General features: G+C 53.6%; 1 protein-coding gene across 1 annotated transcript; it reads left to right on the top strand.

Annotated features, from left to right (window-relative positions):
• The first annotated feature begins 776 nt into the window (after positions 1-776).
• On the top strand, positions 777-15,846 carry LOC100907397 (bone morphogenetic protein 2). The gene is made up of 5 exons (XM_003736985.3): positions 777-1,023; positions 8,115-8,162; positions 11,181-11,404; positions 14,759-14,990; positions 15,425-15,846. The coding sequence occupies exons 1-5, from the start codon at positions 777-779 to the stop codon at positions 15,844-15,846; spliced, it is 1,173 nt and encodes a 390-aa protein (XP_003737033.3).
• The last annotated feature ends 876 nt before the right edge of the window (positions 15,847-16,722 follow it).

Raw genomic sequence — 16,722 nt, 5'->3', positions numbered from 1 at the left:
GCGGCATTTCATCTTTCTAATCGACCTGCTCATCGACCACGGGACGAGCCAGGCCCGAGCAACAGAAGGCACGCCAATTTCGTATACGACTACCCGTGAAGGTCTTGATTTCTCCGCTGGGGCCCGACGAGGACCCGATAGTCCGAAATTCGATAAGAATTCTACCTGAGCCGAGGTGGATCGATTCCTCGCTGCTTGCACGGAGTTCCCTTCCGGATCGAACGAAATCATGTCCCGAAAAAAAGAATCCGCGTGTACAGGTATTCCAGACAACGCAACGGGAAAAAATCACGGTCAAGCGCGTCGAATGATTTCTAGAGCTCAGTGCTCGACTCGAGACGGTCAGCCGGAGGGCCGTAGTGCTTCGCCGAGCCACCGATGCAGGAGGAAATGTTTTTTTTAGCCGATTCGGCTCAAATCGGACGATTAGAATTGATGGATCGACGCCTCCGCTAAACACTGCGGACTGGCACCGGTTGACACGTTTCCGCCGAAACGCAATGAATTGATTCCGAATCATAGTCCGGGGGAATGGGCGAGTCGGACGGAACGTCGGGCGGCTGCCCCGTCCGTTCTCTCCGCCGAACCCCAAACCCCTTAGACGGCCCTCGCCACAGAACCCTCTCCGTGCAGACCCAGCATAACAACTCAACATTCTCTCTACAGGCGCGGCGCGGCGAGACGGCTTGTACCTATCTGGCTCTCAACTCAAACAACTCTGGCTGTTAGCGTGAAAACAAACGGTGTGTGATGGAGAAAATTTTGACATTTCAAAAATGATCCGACGACTAATTCTCGTGGGCGCCGCGGCGTCGCTGGCCATATCGCAGAAGATCCCAACGGACGCCGAGGCCGCGAAGAAACTGTTACAAGTGTTCGGATTGAAAGAGCCCAAACTCCATGGGCACCTACTGCCTCCGCAGTACATGCTCGAACTGTACAATCACACAGCAACTCAGGAAGGCTTTATGAAAACAGCGAATCCCTACAATGCAAACCTCATTCGGAGTTTCGTCGACAAAGGTGAGCAGTCACTGCGTCCATGTATATTTTCAGCATGATAATGCGATCGAAAGCGGGCTGAATTAAAAGAGTTCTGAAACTTGACGATTTCTTGTGAACTCCACTCTCCGATGCTATCGAGCACCGAGGTCGAGGCACCAGGGTGCCGAGCTGTTCGCAGTTCTTCGATATGAACTATCCTTAACGAAACCTCGGTTCGGAATCGCGGACTTCGAGCTCGGGTTCAATAGGTTATTCGAGATGAATTTTTTTGGTCCCGAGTTCTTCCCCGTGGATACCAGGGGAAGACGTAGGCACGTAACGCTTTGTCGGTCATGATATCCGATACGCCCGCTCGCGAACCGCCGGAAACGTCGACCTTGATTATGAAAATGATCGCACATGACGACTCTGGGTCCACGTACGTATATCTCGCAATCCGCCCGGATGCCCGTATGAATGTCGCTTGCGACGACGTCTGATTTTCTCCCGCGTCTATGGAGCGGGATCCGAGCGAGATTGTTGTTTCACCTCCACGATTTGTGCTCTCGGACGGTGCATACTGGCCGGGGATTCTAGGTTTACGTCTACGAGGCACGAGAGCAGGTGTTGCCGGCAGTTGCATCTATGGATTTCCTCGACGGAAACGATTTCGTCTCGGCCCACAGAGTAGCACTTTGCATATTCCGCCCTTCCTTCACGCCTCTTATCTTCGCCACCGGTATTGGTGTGGCTGCTTGTTTCTGTTTACCAGTGTATCCAATGATTGTTTGGGTTGCAACGAAGCCCCCTGGAAAGGTTTGATGCTTCTGTTGTCATCGTTACCATCGTTTCCGTTGTCGTTCCCGCCCCGCCCCCTTCCCCGCTTCCTCGACCGAAGGCCGGACGAAGTGAGCGGGAACACAGCCGGTCCCTGGAAGCATTCTCCCGTTGTATGTAAAAGGGGCAGCGGCAGCTGCGGACGCACCGGTCGTCTGACTTCAGCGTTCATTTGCTGAATTTGCTCTTTGTTCGTTCGTTCCTCCTTTCGTCCCGCTCGGACCGAGTTCGAAACTCGGAGCGAGTCGTAGCCGTGGTTCCGCGCCTGGAATTGTACATAGCTCCCGTGTCGGCAACTCTGGCAGTGTCTCGCTTCAGGCAAAGTCTCTCCCGGAAGAATTTGCTCTAACGTTAATGAGTGCAAAGAGCCGCTGCATTGTTTGTTGTTGCCCGCGGGCGTCCCGTCGTCGTCGTCGTCACATACCTGGCCTGGATTCGCCTTGCTTTGTCAGTCTCGTCGTCGCTTGTTTCATTCCTCGGTCTATTCCCGGCTTCCGGAAAAGCGTTTCCTGGGACCTTTTCCAGTCTCAGAGCGGCTCTTTCCGCCCGACCGACATCTTCCTTCGCGTGCAGGTCTTTCGCGAAGCCAGTCACGGCAGGTTCTGCTGAGAGTTCAACTTCCAACACGAAGAATCCGACTGGGAGCCCCGGTCTGATTACCTGAACCTTCCGCTAGATCGGGAGGAATAAGGTCGAGCTTTTCTTTCTACGTGCTGCTGCTATGGGGATAGGAGCTCTCGATGTTTGCGAATATCTCCCGAACACCCAGAAATCTCATGGAGGCACACAGGCCCAGCAGCGTGCCGAGGCGGCAACTGCCGGTTCAGATAACGAAGGCGAAGCTCCCGCCGTCGAGGTGTTGTCAGTGACAGCGAGCGATTGGCGAAGCGAAGGGAGGAAAATCTCAGGTACTCACGGAAGTCGAGCAAACGAAGCCCGTCAGCAAACCTGCTGTCGGCAGGCGTCCGTAATGAGGTCGAAGCAAGGGATGCGCAACAATCAAACGTGCTCAACTTCTTCCTTTTAAGGATTTTCCCTCGCTGCGCGAACTTTTGGAGGAAGCTCGATCGCTCACTGGGTCTGAACTCCGAGCTCCGAGGGGAACTATGCGCCGAGCGGCCTGTCCCGTGTCCGTCGAGCAGCTGCGTATTCGCGGAAATGGGGACAGATGGGAATGCGGACTTAGGGTCGGGAGGATCCCGGACGGCCGCGGAAACTGCAGCGAATTCCCGCGGGTCGCTGATAATGGCTGAGGCCACTCTGAGTTCAAATGTCGACAGGACCCCCGCTTCCACCCAATTGAGTCGTCCGTCGGCGGTGGCGGCAATCTCTGCCGTCGTCGCCCCCGCCGTCACTACTCACAATGGTTCTCTTCCGCCGTCAATCTCCTCTTACAAACTCACTGACCTTCAGCATTGTCTGCCGCTGCGGTTGGGAAAAGACGAGGGAAATGGGACGGCTGGCTGGCTAGCTAGCTAGCTAGCTGGGTCGGTGTTCGAAAGAGGGGGCCGAAATCGTGGGACGGCCGGAGCGTCGGTCGTTCAGCTGCCTCATACTGGAGCGGAGCTCGAGGAACAGCAAAGACATCCTTTCACAGCACGGTAATCCTGTTACCGCCCCTGTAAGTAATCAAGTGGGTTGAATAGAGATGTCATCCGCAATGTTGTCGTTGGCTCGTCCACCTTCTCCTCGCTGTCGTCATCCCCCTCATTTTCCTCCACCGTCGTTGGTTCGCTCCATCGGATGGAATCGTTTCCCAAATAGAACCCCGCGAAGAGTCCGAGATCAGCCATCTCTTATCAGCCAACTCTTCGTCTGAAATACGGAAAGGGGATTCGATCGGTCAGCGACCGAGCATCTGGCCAGGAAATATAAATAACGACCGTGAGCTAGAAAGTCCTAGGCGGGGATGGCGGCTCAATATTCCTGCGAGCGGACGATTTTCGGCTGTGCTCATGGGGCACAACATTATTGTTTTTATATGCCGTCCGAGCCGGGCGCCATTAAAGAGCTCGTCGGTCAAGCCTGTCGTCGAACAATTCCTCTAATCTCGCTCCTTCCTCCGACGGCTCCTGTATTGCTCCGTGCGACAGAACAAGACTCGTCGTTCGGAGGAGGATCGCCGACGACAACGGAACAAAGGTGGAGAGCTGGAAGGAAACATTTGTAGCTCCGCACGACAAAATGACCGCTCGCTGCTGCATTTGAATAGACTTCGGCCGCCGCCGCTGCCCCAATCATCGACAAGGTCCCGTCCGTCTTGCGGCCGCCGGCAAGAGGGGCCGCAACCCGGGTTTCGTCGATGCCGCGCACGGTTTACGGTGCGACAGCCAACCGGCGGAGCGATTCGCGGTCTCTGCGGCTCGCAAGCCTTCCTTTTTCCTTCCCCGACCCCGCTCCGCTGGTCAACTCGTAGAGTAGTCTACGTAGTTGTAGTAGTAGCTGCTCCAACCCAGATACGTTCCGACTAGTTTCCGCGAAGAATACTACGTGCCTCGATCGCATGGGATGCTTCGATTCCAGCCCAGTCGGTGATCGAACGAGCTGATCCTGCAAGAAACTCAATGCTCTCCGGAGAAAGGGAGGGAGAGCGAGACGGAGCTCCCCGAAGGATCTCTTTCGAACAACAACAACGATGCTGACCGTTGAAAAACTGTTGGATATCCGGACAAACAGAGCCTTCGGAAACGGGACTCCATTTACCAAGTTGGCCACTTACCCTGGCGAGCTAGGCTCTCTCCCTCCCTTTCCATCCTTCCATCCGTCAGTTCGGTAGCTCGGTGTCGCTCGCTCGAGCGAGCGTTCCTTGTTTAGTTCGCTTGCTGCTCGGATCAGAAGTTGTAAGGCAGTCGGTGCTGCTGTTGCTGCTGAGCTCGATTCTCGGTCTTCTTGAAGAAAAACGCCGGAGCCCGTAAAGCCGGCTTTCTGCTCCAGCTATAAAACCTATGGAGCTCAGTGGGAGGACGAACAAACCGAGCGGCAAGCGGTCGGTCGGATCGAACCGAGGGATACATGTTTCGGACAGAAGGGACCAGAGCAACAGCCTAAGCCATTTCGTCTCAGCGATCACGACATTGAAGACATCGCCTTATCTCACACCGAGGCGTGAGCTTGCCGTTCTGTGTACGAGCTTCAGGTCGTTGTCGCTTCGATTCCCTTGCACGTGAAGCAGCCAAACGCTTCTCGACAGTCGACAAATTCCGGAGCGACGGAACTCCGGAATGGGTCCCGATGGCGCCTTTGTGGTCGCGCGGACCCTCCGGTCCATTCTGCGCAGTACAAGAAGCGGCTCACTGCCGAGTCTTTCCTTTCCGCCAGCCAGCAATAATATCGAAGCTGGCGGACGCAGTTGGCTTTGGCCACCGAAGGGGAACATCGCTTTATGGAAATTGAACAAAACTGCTCTCGTGCATCTGACATCGAGAAGCAGCGACGGAAGAAGACGCAAGCCGTAGTAGACCAGCTGTTTTCGACAAGGGAAAACCTAAAACGAACGCTCGAGGGCGGCCGGCGAACACGGACTCTCGCTTGCTCTCGCAACCGCTTGCCTCGACTGCTCAGGAATCGGAAGTGCGCGAATGAATAGCAACGATACGATCATCATATTCGGAGCCGTTCTGAGCGCTCGCAGGAAATGAGGGACGAGGAGGACGACGCTCCGATTGTCGGAAAAAGTCCTCTCCATGTTCTAACCCCTTCGTTTCGCCATTCTTCCCGGGCAAAGACAACTATGTGTTGAGAACAATGGAAAATTAGATTCTCGGTCCGGCGAAATTCTCCCGTTCTTCCTGTCCGGAATTCATCCGTTCTTCCCGTCCGAAATTGCTTCGCTCTTTTCATGAGCTCGATTTCTCGCGGAGAAATTCTCGAGCTCTTGTCCGAAATGAAGAAGTCGCCACACACCTCGCGATCGCGTGCTAGTCCAACGATTCTCACAGAGCGGTCAAGCGGCTTTTAAAACCCCCGACGAGTTCTTATGGCAGCGACCGTAATTAGCAATCTTCGGTGTGTCTGTCGCGGCTACGAGTGGATTGGCTGTAGGTGACGTTGGCGGTATCGGTCGCGGCGCTCATGGGAAAGTAGTCGGTCAGACCCCCGGGCGGACTAACATTCAGTCAGTCAGTCGGTCCGTCCGTCGGAGACATCGCCCGCGAGCAAGGCAGGCTCGCAGCTGGCCAGATTCTGTCTGGACCTCGATGACAATAATAACTGTAGGTTCTGTATGTACTGTACGCGGATACGCGAGGATATAGATGCAGCTTCCGGCGTTCCTGCTGCTTCTGCTTTTGCGGCCGATCGCGACGGAGCGCCCCGGAGCCACGGCGGAATTAGAACGACCGCGGGCGATGCTCCGAGAGAGGTTTAGCTGCCATCTGCGTGCATAAATAACAACGTTCGGCATTGAACTCGCAAATGCCATCGGGACTGAAGCAGCTGCAAATGACGTCAGGTTATACCGGTTGTGAGGTTTTTGTTCAGCGAGAGAAGAGTAGGCGCCTGCGAGTTTGTGCCTGCGTCTACGTATAACAGATGCCACGCGAACGGATAATGATAGAGCGTGCGAATGGGAGCAGCACTCGCAATGAGCGACACGCGGAGAGTGCGCGGGTAATCGATGGGAGCCGGCGTTTGAGGGCCCTGCAGCGAGATGTATTCACGCACACGCGCATTCGAATCTCTTTTCAATAGCGCTCATTCCTCGCAACCAACGCTTCAGACCTTCATTAAAACTCCGCCCGTTCCGTCACGAACGGTCGAATCGGCCGTGGCGGCGAGAATAAGAATTCGATGAACGCATGCTCAAGCTGATGATGATCGCCGAGAGCGATGACTTCGCTCCCGGACACCGACCGGAGTGTAAAACCCCAGCAAGGAAAACCTGCGCTGAATATGGGACGCGCGCAGAAGGGCCGACGCATCGGTTGCTAGAAAGGAGTGACTCTCCATTTCGAGGGTATTCCGCGAAATTAGGCTCTAGGGGGGACCTGGGCAAAGTGAAGTCGCGTCAGTGAAAAGGATTGGGAGCAGACGGGAGTCGAGATGGCATGGCGGGCCAGGCCGGAGTGCGTTGGGTCTAGAAAACGATCTAGGAATTTCCGATGGGGGCCCATTGAGCACCGCATTTCGGAAGGGTCACTCGTTTAGTCGGTGGCTTTTCTCCGATATCTGCAGACACTCCGACTTCAGTGCCAGTCGCTCACTGGGGCTCGACGACTCTTGAATTCGGTCGAAGCCCTAACGATCCAGTCGTGCTCCGATCGGTATCTGAGTGAGAGGTTCGATGTTTTCCATCGGTGTCGCCAAACGGCACGAGTCCTTCTACATTGTTGAACAGCGAGTGAGTTCCGCCGTCGAAATCATCTGCTGTTTCCCCTCTGTCTCTTTTCCCGCGAATTCTCTCCTTCCTTCGCCGGGGTAGGATAAGTCGGATCGCTATGAACTCACTCAGACGTCTCTGAGTGGGTTCGTTTGCTCATTGCATGGCTGCTTCTTTCGGTGGTCGGCTCCTCACTCGCTCGTTTCCCCGATAGCGGTGGTGTCTACAGTTGTTCCTTCTTCCATTAGTCTACGTCACTGACCGCGTCTATATGCGGTCGGCGGCAGGATCGCTTCTTTCGTGCGTCTGTTCCTCGCCGTAATGGAAGGATTTGAGAATAAGCCGCGAGTAAACTGAAAACAAGTCACGATCCAGGGGACCCTCCGCTCCTTTTCCCATCGTCTGTGGGGAACTCGTTCTCCACGCTTTCGTGCGCCACGATATCCAAGACGCTCCGAAATACCTGATGGAATGAGTCCGGAATACCCCGACTGCTCGACCTTCCATTTCCCAACTAATGTTCCCGACGGACTCATTGTTTTTCCGCCTCGTTCCGATTTGCTTTTCCCCGGTTTCTCACCCTGCTCGCACCGGCTCCTTAGGGAAGCGCCGCGAGAGCGTGGAGTAAACGTCCTGCCTGCCTGCGGGGGAGAGAGGCCAATTTACCTGGCGAAGTGTCGTCGCCCCCTCGGGCCGAGGTTGTCCTGGGTGGAAACTCGGATCGGAATCGCGCACGCCTCGCTTCGAAGAGCCCCCGCACTTCGGCACTTAATCACGTTTCTTTTCCTTATCGATAAATTTCTCCCCGTGTTCTCTTTCGATAGAGCGGGCGCTTGTTCTTCGGCTCTCCGACGGAGGGAAGCTTTTATTTATGCGGCGACGTCGAGTATCGTATGGGGGAGGGGCGCGACGGGGAAGAAATAGAAAGAGAAGAACAAGAGAGATTCTAAATTGATGACCTCAATTTTTTTTTCAGTTCGCCGGAGACCCAAGCACCCTCTGAAGCCTTACCACGTTCCTACAGGTGTGTAGAAATCGCCCAGCTATCGAGTTTTGCACAGTATCCCGTTGCAGCAACAAAAATAGATATGTCGTTGTTCCCATAGCCGATTCCTCTGAGACCGGCGGGGTTCGTCTAGAAAAAAGACCCCGGTGGACCACCACAGAGGATTCCGAAGACCTGTCGAAAAATGCTTATTGACTCTCGGAGGTGATTTCTTGCTCGAGCTACAATCGTTTTTTCTCTTCCGAACTCATCGATAGTTCGAGCGCCTCTGGTCCCCTCGCAAGCTCTTTCCGGACCACGCACGATATTTTCTCCCGATGACGCCCTGAGGGACTGAGATCGACACTGTTCTGGTCTTCGATCGGATGGCCGGCAGATACTTGCCAGATACTTGTGCAAGCGATACTTGATGATCGATGAATCATCGACGATGATCCTCGATGGACAGCCAGTCATTTCATCGGTTCATTTTATTCATCGAGTGCTTCACATATCCCTGGAGGTTCTCAGCAGGGAGGAGCCATATCGTTGCTCTTTTATGTTTTTATTCTTGCCTGGAGGAGACGGAGGAAGAGGCGAATCACCTCGGAGAGTCTCTGCATTCATTTCTTCATTTCACCGGCGACGTCTTCGTGTTTTGTTCCCCTGACGGGACTCGCTCGAAGGCTTGCGAATTCCGAGAGTCTTTTGAGCCCGGTTCCCTACACACCGGGAATTTCACCCGAGATTATCAAGATTCTTTTTATGCATTGTGGGTAATTGCCGTTGTGTGTGTATCCGCTTGATCCCTTGTGTCAACATGGAGAATCTTTTTGAACTCCACCTGCAGAACTCACGCCCGTTTGTCCGCCCGCTCATTCGCTCGCACGATGGTCTGGTCGCTCACTGGACCGAGCAACGAAACGAACGTTCGTCCGCCTCCATCCACACTGGCTAGCGGAGTGGACTTGCCGTCGGCAGCGGGGCTCGCCCTTCGGCATTTCTCAAGCACAACATTCTTGGTCTGAAGTTTTTCTGTTCATCCGGCTACCAGGTGTGAAGGCGCGAAGCTACAGGAGCACCCCTAAGTCGAGCACCGGTTCTTAAATCCAACGCCAAGCGCCGAAGCTTCATCGGAATTCCGAGGGATTGAATTCTCTTGAAGCGTTTGTCGGGGACGGCATCGACGAACGACAAGTTTTCGGATGCCTGAAATCGCCGTCAGAAAATCAAGGAGAGCGAGATCCAGGATCGATTCGACAAAATCGCAATCTCGCGGCCCAACGGGAACGGTCCGCGAGTGGTCGATTGATCTGTCGATTCTCGATGACTCGAATGATACCCGAGAGTCGAATGATTTCTCTTCGACCACTACTCCACACGAACCAGACGTACTCGTATCCGGCAATGAAGGAATGAATGTTAGACCTTGTATGAACGATATATGTATGTACACCTCATAGACAGACACTCATACGCACAATCACAGTCCGAGACACAAGTAGATGAGAAGAAGAGGCCCAACAAAATTGCTCGTGTTTCTTCATAAAGAGAATTCGACCACAGCGATTGCTGTCTGTTAAGACCCATGGTCGACGCCTCGATGACAACCTCAGCGTGATATGGTCCCGAGCCTCCTTCAGATCGCTTTCGACTTGATTTGAGTGTGTAGGCCAATCAACGTTTCTTCTTCCTTTCGATCTGCGCTCCGCGGACTTGAATCATCATGAAAACCGATTGGGCGTCCATTCATTAATCACTGATCCGTCGAGCTTGGATTGGCCTCGCGAGCGTGAATTCGATCGTTTCATGGATTTTGTCTCGATACAAAATCGAGTGGGACGCATGGTGAAAACCGCAGGCTTACGGGGCTCCATTCAAAGCGTCGGGAGCGGGCGGCTGTCCATTCATCCTCCAGGGCACAATAATTCCAAATAAGCGTGACCTTAAACGCTGTGGCGAACAATAATTATTCATTAACGTCCCCACCTCTCGAGGAGCCGCTTTTTGAATGCTAATTAGCCTTCGACCGATAAGCTCCGGAGAGTTTCTCTCCATCCGACGGATTCGTGCTGATCGCAGTCTCGTGTCATCGAAAGTCCCAGACTTGAGTCGCGTCGAGAGAGTTCTCTTCGATTCCGTGAATGAGCACGCCGAGGTCGTCTTGCAACAACGACTTGAAACTCGAGACTTTAGGCTGAGCATCTTCCCTTTCATCGTTTCTGCCTGGCTTGAAAGCTCGAGAGTTATTAGAGAGTCTTCGTTCAGCAAGCCGTTCGAGCCGGAAGGATTCAGTCCCTCGAGCGGAAATCGGGACAAATCGGGCGTTGACAAACTTTCGTTTCCGGCGTCATGCTCCCCACGAGAGGCGCTTGCGACCGAGGTGAAGTGGAGCGGATGCGTTGTCGTATTGGACTCACTTTGGGCCTTCGACAGGTACCGAGCGGGGCTGCCTGCTCGGTAGTGATTCGGAGATTCCTCGATGGTCATATCATTCCCGAGTTGAGATTGTTTCTACAGAGACACTCCTCTCGCATCGTCGACGAATCGACGAGCAAACGAGGCGTGAAACTGTTTAGAAGTTTCGCCCGTCGCTTTTTGAGTTCCGCGCGCGAACGGTTTCCGCTCGGAGATCGATCATGCCTATCAACACGCTCAGACGCCCATGGGCCGTGGATCTCGCTCCTTCAGCGAGTCAGGTAGCGGGCGCGCATCAATCGCTGCTGATCTTCGGGGCAGCTCCGTCCAATATTTAGACAGGTATTCACGATCGCCGAGAGGCTGCGCATGAATTTCTCGATCGATCCCAGCAATTCCCATATCGAAAGTGTCCTTCGGAACACTCCTGTAATGATGGCATAAATTGGGATATCCCTCTGAATCCTGGCCGATAAAGAGAATGGGGTAATGAGGAACAAGTGGTTTCCGAGTCTGCGACTGTCAGATGGGCGGGGATATCGATCGGGGATCAATTTTTTCCCTCGGTCTTCCCGAGACTCCGGCTCCGATCGGAGTGAGGAATTGAGGCTCATCACTAAGAGGTTCGCTTTATTTCAGCCACCGCACTCCGTTTTTTTTTCAATGTCACGAAAGCAGACCCTCGCGAGGAGCTTCTCCAAGCGCAATTCCACATATACAAACTGAAGCCCAAGGGACGGAAGTTCAGAGGACTCCTGGAGGTTCGAGCGTATCAAGTCCTGCCGGGTTCAACACCGAACACGGAGGAAGGCAACCGTCTGCTCGACGTTCGGAGAGTCTCCTACGACAGCCTCGGCTGGGAGGTACGCATCGATCAATGAACTAACTCACTTTGTGTACCGCAAGCCATACGAGCCTCTCACGTTCGGTCGTTCGTCTGCGAGTGACTGACCGATCGCCAGGCAGCCGGCGAGCCAGCCAGCCAGCTAGCTAGCCGAGGAGCCAGTCCAGTCGGCGTCCCCGCTCGGCGGCCAGGCTCCACCATTGAGGTGAGAACTCTGGATTTGATCGGTCAGTCCGTCGGTCGCCCGGGTTTTACGCTTCGGCCCGGAGATGGGTTCTATGGCTGGGGTGCTGCGAGTGGCGAAATCATATGCTTGCGGGAGCTTTCATGAGTCGCGAGGAAGAACGTCACGCAGACGCGCAGAGATATTTCGGGTGGCGTAACAAGTGGTTTTCGCCGCCGCTCATTGCGTGCTGGGGGTTCGCGACATTCAACACCAAACAGGGACTTTGTCGACGAGATTGCTGGTCGACAATCGCCTCGAGCCACATGCTCATTTGAGCCATCGTTTTGAAACATTATTCAGCAATTTTCAGAATCTCCCAAATAGTGTCCGAAAAGACTCCCCTGTCGATATCTATTTTCCTAGAGGACCCCTCGCTTCGACGTCGACCCCGTAGGCAACACCTGCCGTAGGTATCTCTCGAGGGAAGAAGCCGTGACGCCGTCATGATTCGTGGTCACACAGGGTTCGATGTGACGGATTTTCCGGAAATTCTCGGGAAATTCGGGGTTTGAACTCGGGAGTGTCTCGCAGAACTCGCGCTGACTCGATGGAGCAATGCCGCTGAAGTTTCCGGAGCAGCGAACACTTCCCGTCGCCGTCTACGAAAGAATATATTCCGCGAGCTGGGAAAAACTCGCATCTAGAATAAAATCACGGAGGGGAAATGCAATGGATTCCCGTTTATTTTCCTCGCGAAATTCTGATAAATAGAACATGATCGACTCCAGAGGAGATTTATATTTGGCTGTGTAAACAATGATAAGAGCTTCAAGGGTCATTGTCGTCGTCTGATAGCGTTGCGAGGCTCCAGACATAGAGCTCGGGAGCAGATGACGTAGCGCGCGGAGAAAACTTCGAACACAGAGCCTACGACAAAAAATGCGCTGTCACGAGGATTTCATCGCTTCCAAATATGAGAGTTTTGTTTATTGGATTGCCTCTCTCCAGAGAGGCGTCGCGAGACTTGGCGACTCCATCTCTTGCTCGTATCCGAAAAAAAGTCGGCTCCGAGCTTTTTCCCCTACGTCTAGTCCTATTCCCGCCGATGTCTATCCGAATGGAAGTCCTGAGCGGCTTGCGCGGGGCTACACGGAAGGCTAACCCTGGATCGGAGACATGGTGGAATTCCTCAGAGGTCGGTCGTCTATCAGCTTTGAGGTTGTCACCGTCGTCCTTCCTGTTCTTTTCTTCTCATACTCAATGGCATTGCCGCATTGACCGAGCTCTCCGGGGAAAAATTACGAAACTCTGACAAGAGGAGGTCGGACGCAGGAAATATCCAGCATCCGAGAGGGAATTTTCCTTGCGCCTGAAATCGCTGCCGTCATCGGTGTGGAAGCATGTCGACGGTCTTTTTCCGGGAAGATTTAATCCGTGTCGGGGATTATGGTCGCGATTAATCGGAGAGGATCCAACCGTGACGAGGCTCGTCGAGTGTGGGACCGGCTGCGATTGTAATGAGCTATATTAAGCTCACACCGGAGCGACCTTCTCCCTAATCAGAATCCCGAATCCCCACTCCGGGGTCTGCTCCCCCCGTCGGAGTGGTGAAGCAGCGTCGCGGCAGAGAACAATGAGGGAAAACGTTGAATTTGGAAGCTCTGCGAGGGAAGAATTGTGCACGTGGATTGGAACAGATGTTTTTGAGTGCCGAGACGCCGCGGGGAATGTGTCCTGGTCGTCTGTCTTTCGCACGATCGCGACCTGAAGATGTTCGGGTCGCGTTCCGCGTAGAGATCTCGGGCAAACTGTGGCTCATGGGTCCCGATTGAATCCTTCCTGTTCCCGATTCCCGGGACCGCAGCACTGCGCTAGTCTTTCCTCATACATAGCCTCCGTGTGCGGCTGCTTCAAAATCCGACTAAATCCACGTTTCCCCGTGGGATTATGCTATTCTGGGCGGAATCTCGGTGTGAATCGAGACAGCCCCATTCCTCGAGACGTCCGCTGGGATTGAGACAATTTCATCGAGGATAGATTCCAAAACCTGCCCTCGGTCGATCGTCGGCGGGATGAGGCTCGAAGTTTTGTCGCAAGCCCGTCCATCTGACCAGTCATTCTAGCCGAGATCGAACGAACGAACGAACGAACGAACGAACGAACGAGCGGGTCGACCGATGGGCCACACGGCGAATGTGTCGCCGGAATAAATCGAGTTTGATGTCGCCGTCGCCACCGTTGCTGTCCTCAGTAGTAGAGTGGCTTTGATCAAGAAGCGCTCAGAGAACAGGAAAAGCCCTCAGGGGAATTGTGCGAAGCAACACGGGAGAGACTGGTATCGAACTCTTTTGTGTGTGGCCACCGTCAGCTTTGAACAAGCACTTTGGTAGAAAGTAGCGGCTTTCCCCATTGAGGTCTACCGAGAAGCACTGCTCACCCCTCCGTCCCAACTTGTTCTATCCGCCCCTGTCTGTCTCCGACGCGTGATAGGAGGGAATTCCCAGCTGGGGGTTTGCCTCTGACCAGCCCAGCAGCAGATCGCAGATGCCGTTTGTGCAACCTTTTGCTCAAGTTCTCCCCTCTCCCCGATGTTTCTGCGATCTCTTTTCTCTCTTCTCGGCACGAACGGCAGGAAGTTTCGGCACCTTCGTCGGAGACCGACCACAAACAGCCTCCAGTTGCGCTCCATTGGTCTCAGATTTTTCCTGGGAGCGATGGAGCACAGACACACAGGTCTGATGGTAGGAGAAATCTGCAAGAGTTCCCTACGCTGGCACTTGCACTGGTCTCCGGGTGAAACTCCCGGGAGAGAGTTAGAACTTGGGAGTTTAGGGGGAAGTGGGCTCTTCTCCCAATCACTCGACTCAGCCGCCTGCATCACCGAGTGTTCCTCCAAACTGTCATCGATGTCAGCCGGGGAAAATTTCCACATTAATTCTGGTGATAGAAAGGGTCTGTCAGATGGCCAAAATGAAAGATCGAAAAAAGCTTGACAGCGGAAGGACGCCGCTTATTTTTCTCGCCAACCAGCCGCTGAAGTCTCCAGCACAGTTTTTCCCGACAGGAGTCGCAGACTCCTCCGCTGTACGTGGGAGCTTTCCGCATCCCAGGAAGCCGCCAACTCATTCTTTACGGCTATCGTAGATGCTGGGTGGGGAACGGTCGAGCGAAATAGCTAAGCGAAAGGGTCGTTTTCTCTCCGTGCAGGTATTCTACGTTAAACCGGCTGTGGAGGACTGGCTTAAGGACGAAGCACTCAATCTCGGGATGTTCTTGACGGTGCGGACGCAGAAGGGACGTCGGCTCCCTGACCAACAATTTCGCTTCGCTCGGAAGCAGATCGGCCAGTCGGGTCCCAATAACGCATCTAAGCAACCTGTTTTAGTCGTATTCAGCAACGACGGACGACCTCCGCAAACCAACACAACATATCCCCCCGGTGAGTTATTTTTCTCTCTTTTTTTTGCTGAGTCAAGTATCCTACGAATCGAGGTACGAGGAGACGTTTTTGAGACGCACGAAGAGTCAACGGTTTTTTCGGATCACGAGCCGAGCTTATCGAGAGAGCTCTCTCCTCACCTTGCTCTTTGGAACTTCTTTCCCACTCCTTCGGAATCTTTCCGACATATGTAGGTATATTTCCCCACCTCGAACAAGTAAACCGAGAATCATTCGTATTAAGTACTTGAGTGGTGTAGTTAGGAGGCTATTTGCTTGTTATCGCGAGTGCCAGAGTAAATCCTCTCAGCGTAAGGCGGCCGATGAAAGCAGGGGTCCGGGGACGCTCGACGGCGACGCGGAGTATCACGTGGGACGGGTCTGACAACGGTAATCCCTACTAAGCCTTTAATGACCCACTTCTTGATTCTCCAGGTGACTCGTCCTCGGCGAGCGACAGAACGAAAAGATCTCTTCCTTCAAGCGCTTCCGGCGCGCAATACGAAGTCTTCAATGCGAACCATTCCCACGACGAAACGCTGTCATGCGCCCGATACGATTTGTACGTGGACTTCCAGAAGATCGGCTGGTCGTCCTGGATCATATCTCCTGAAGGATATCAAGCCTATCACTGCAAGGGAGCGTGTTCGTTTCCATTAGGTCAGAACCAGTGGCCAACGAATCATGCCACGGTACAGAGCATCGTTAACGAGTTGAGTTTGACGCCCGGCGTCGGGAAACCATGCTGCGTTCCTAACAAGTTGTACTCCATCAGTCTGTTGTACTACGACGACAACGAAAACGTCATCTTGAAACAGTACGATGACATGGTGGCCGCCAGCTGCGGGTGCCACTGATAGGTTTCCGGAGTGTTAGCTATAAGAGAAACGAACAGAGTAAGAGAAACGGTCTGATCGTGAGTTGGAGCACCGGAAAAAATATAAAAGCCGCTTTCTGACGTATCATTCAGTAGACGAACCCCGTCCGGTTCGGAGGCTCTTATTGATTTGGAGTAGTTGTTTAAATATTCTATTATCTGCGCCCAAACCCGGCGCGACAGCCAACCACTATTAAGTAATTATTGTCACGATCGATGTCACGATAACAATGAAGAATAAAATTAATGTAACATACTTGAGTCCATGCCGTTTTCACTCGAGGGACCGACGGGTGACGAGGCTTCCGTTTCGAGAGCATTCTTCCTCTGCCCTTCTATCTGTGGGGAATGAGGAGTATTGACCAAGCCAGGCGATTACCGTATTTTAGCATCTCCTTGTTCGACATGCCACGGCCGGCTGAGAGAGATATCGCTATGAACAGGAGCCATTCAGAATGCCTGGGGATATGAGTATCCCCCTCGGGATCGAGAGCCTTCGCCGAAATCTGCGACTCTTCTCAGGATTTTTGCAGGTCATTCCGCATAAGTCTGAGACCCAACCCATGTGTTGCTGGGAGATCTCAAGTGAAAACTATGCAATATTCGGAGCGTCATTGAATGCGTACTAGACTTGCTCGGCGCATACGGGACACGCGACCTTGCGTTTCCTTCTCTGCGTTTCGATGCGAAAAGAGGATACGGTATGGATGAGTGTTCAGATATGCATGAATGAACTGCTCATCCAGCCGAGCGTCTCAAATTCGTGACGCAAATTCTGCCCTCGAGAGAACTTCCCGGAGATGAGGGATCGTGTCGAGTGCTCCGGGGATTTCATCTTAAGAATAGCACGTCTCGC

Source organism: Galendromus occidentalis, unplaced genomic scaffold (assembly GCF_000255335.2).
Source record: "Galendromus occidentalis unplaced genomic scaffold, Mocc_1.1 scf7180000075388, whole genome shotgun sequence".
Taxonomy (NCBI): domain Eukaryota; kingdom Metazoa; phylum Arthropoda; class Arachnida; order Mesostigmata; family Phytoseiidae; genus Galendromus; species Galendromus occidentalis.
The sequence above is the reverse complement of the archived record's forward strand: the minus strand, read 5'-3'. Positions and strand labels throughout refer to the sequence as shown.

Coding starts and splice junctions, on each gene's coding strand:
- LOC100907397 (XM_003736985.3), top strand. CDS start 777: ATGATCCGACGACTAATTCTCGTGGGCGCCGCGGCGTCGCTGGCCATA. Junction 8,163..11,180: donor GCCTTACCACGTTCCTACAG/GTGTGTAGAAAT, acceptor GCTTTATTTCAG/CCACCGCACTCCGTTTTTTT. Junction 11,405..14,758: donor ACGACAGCCTCGGCTGGGAG/GTACGCATCGAT, acceptor CTCTCCGTGCAG/GTATTCTACGTTAAACCGGC.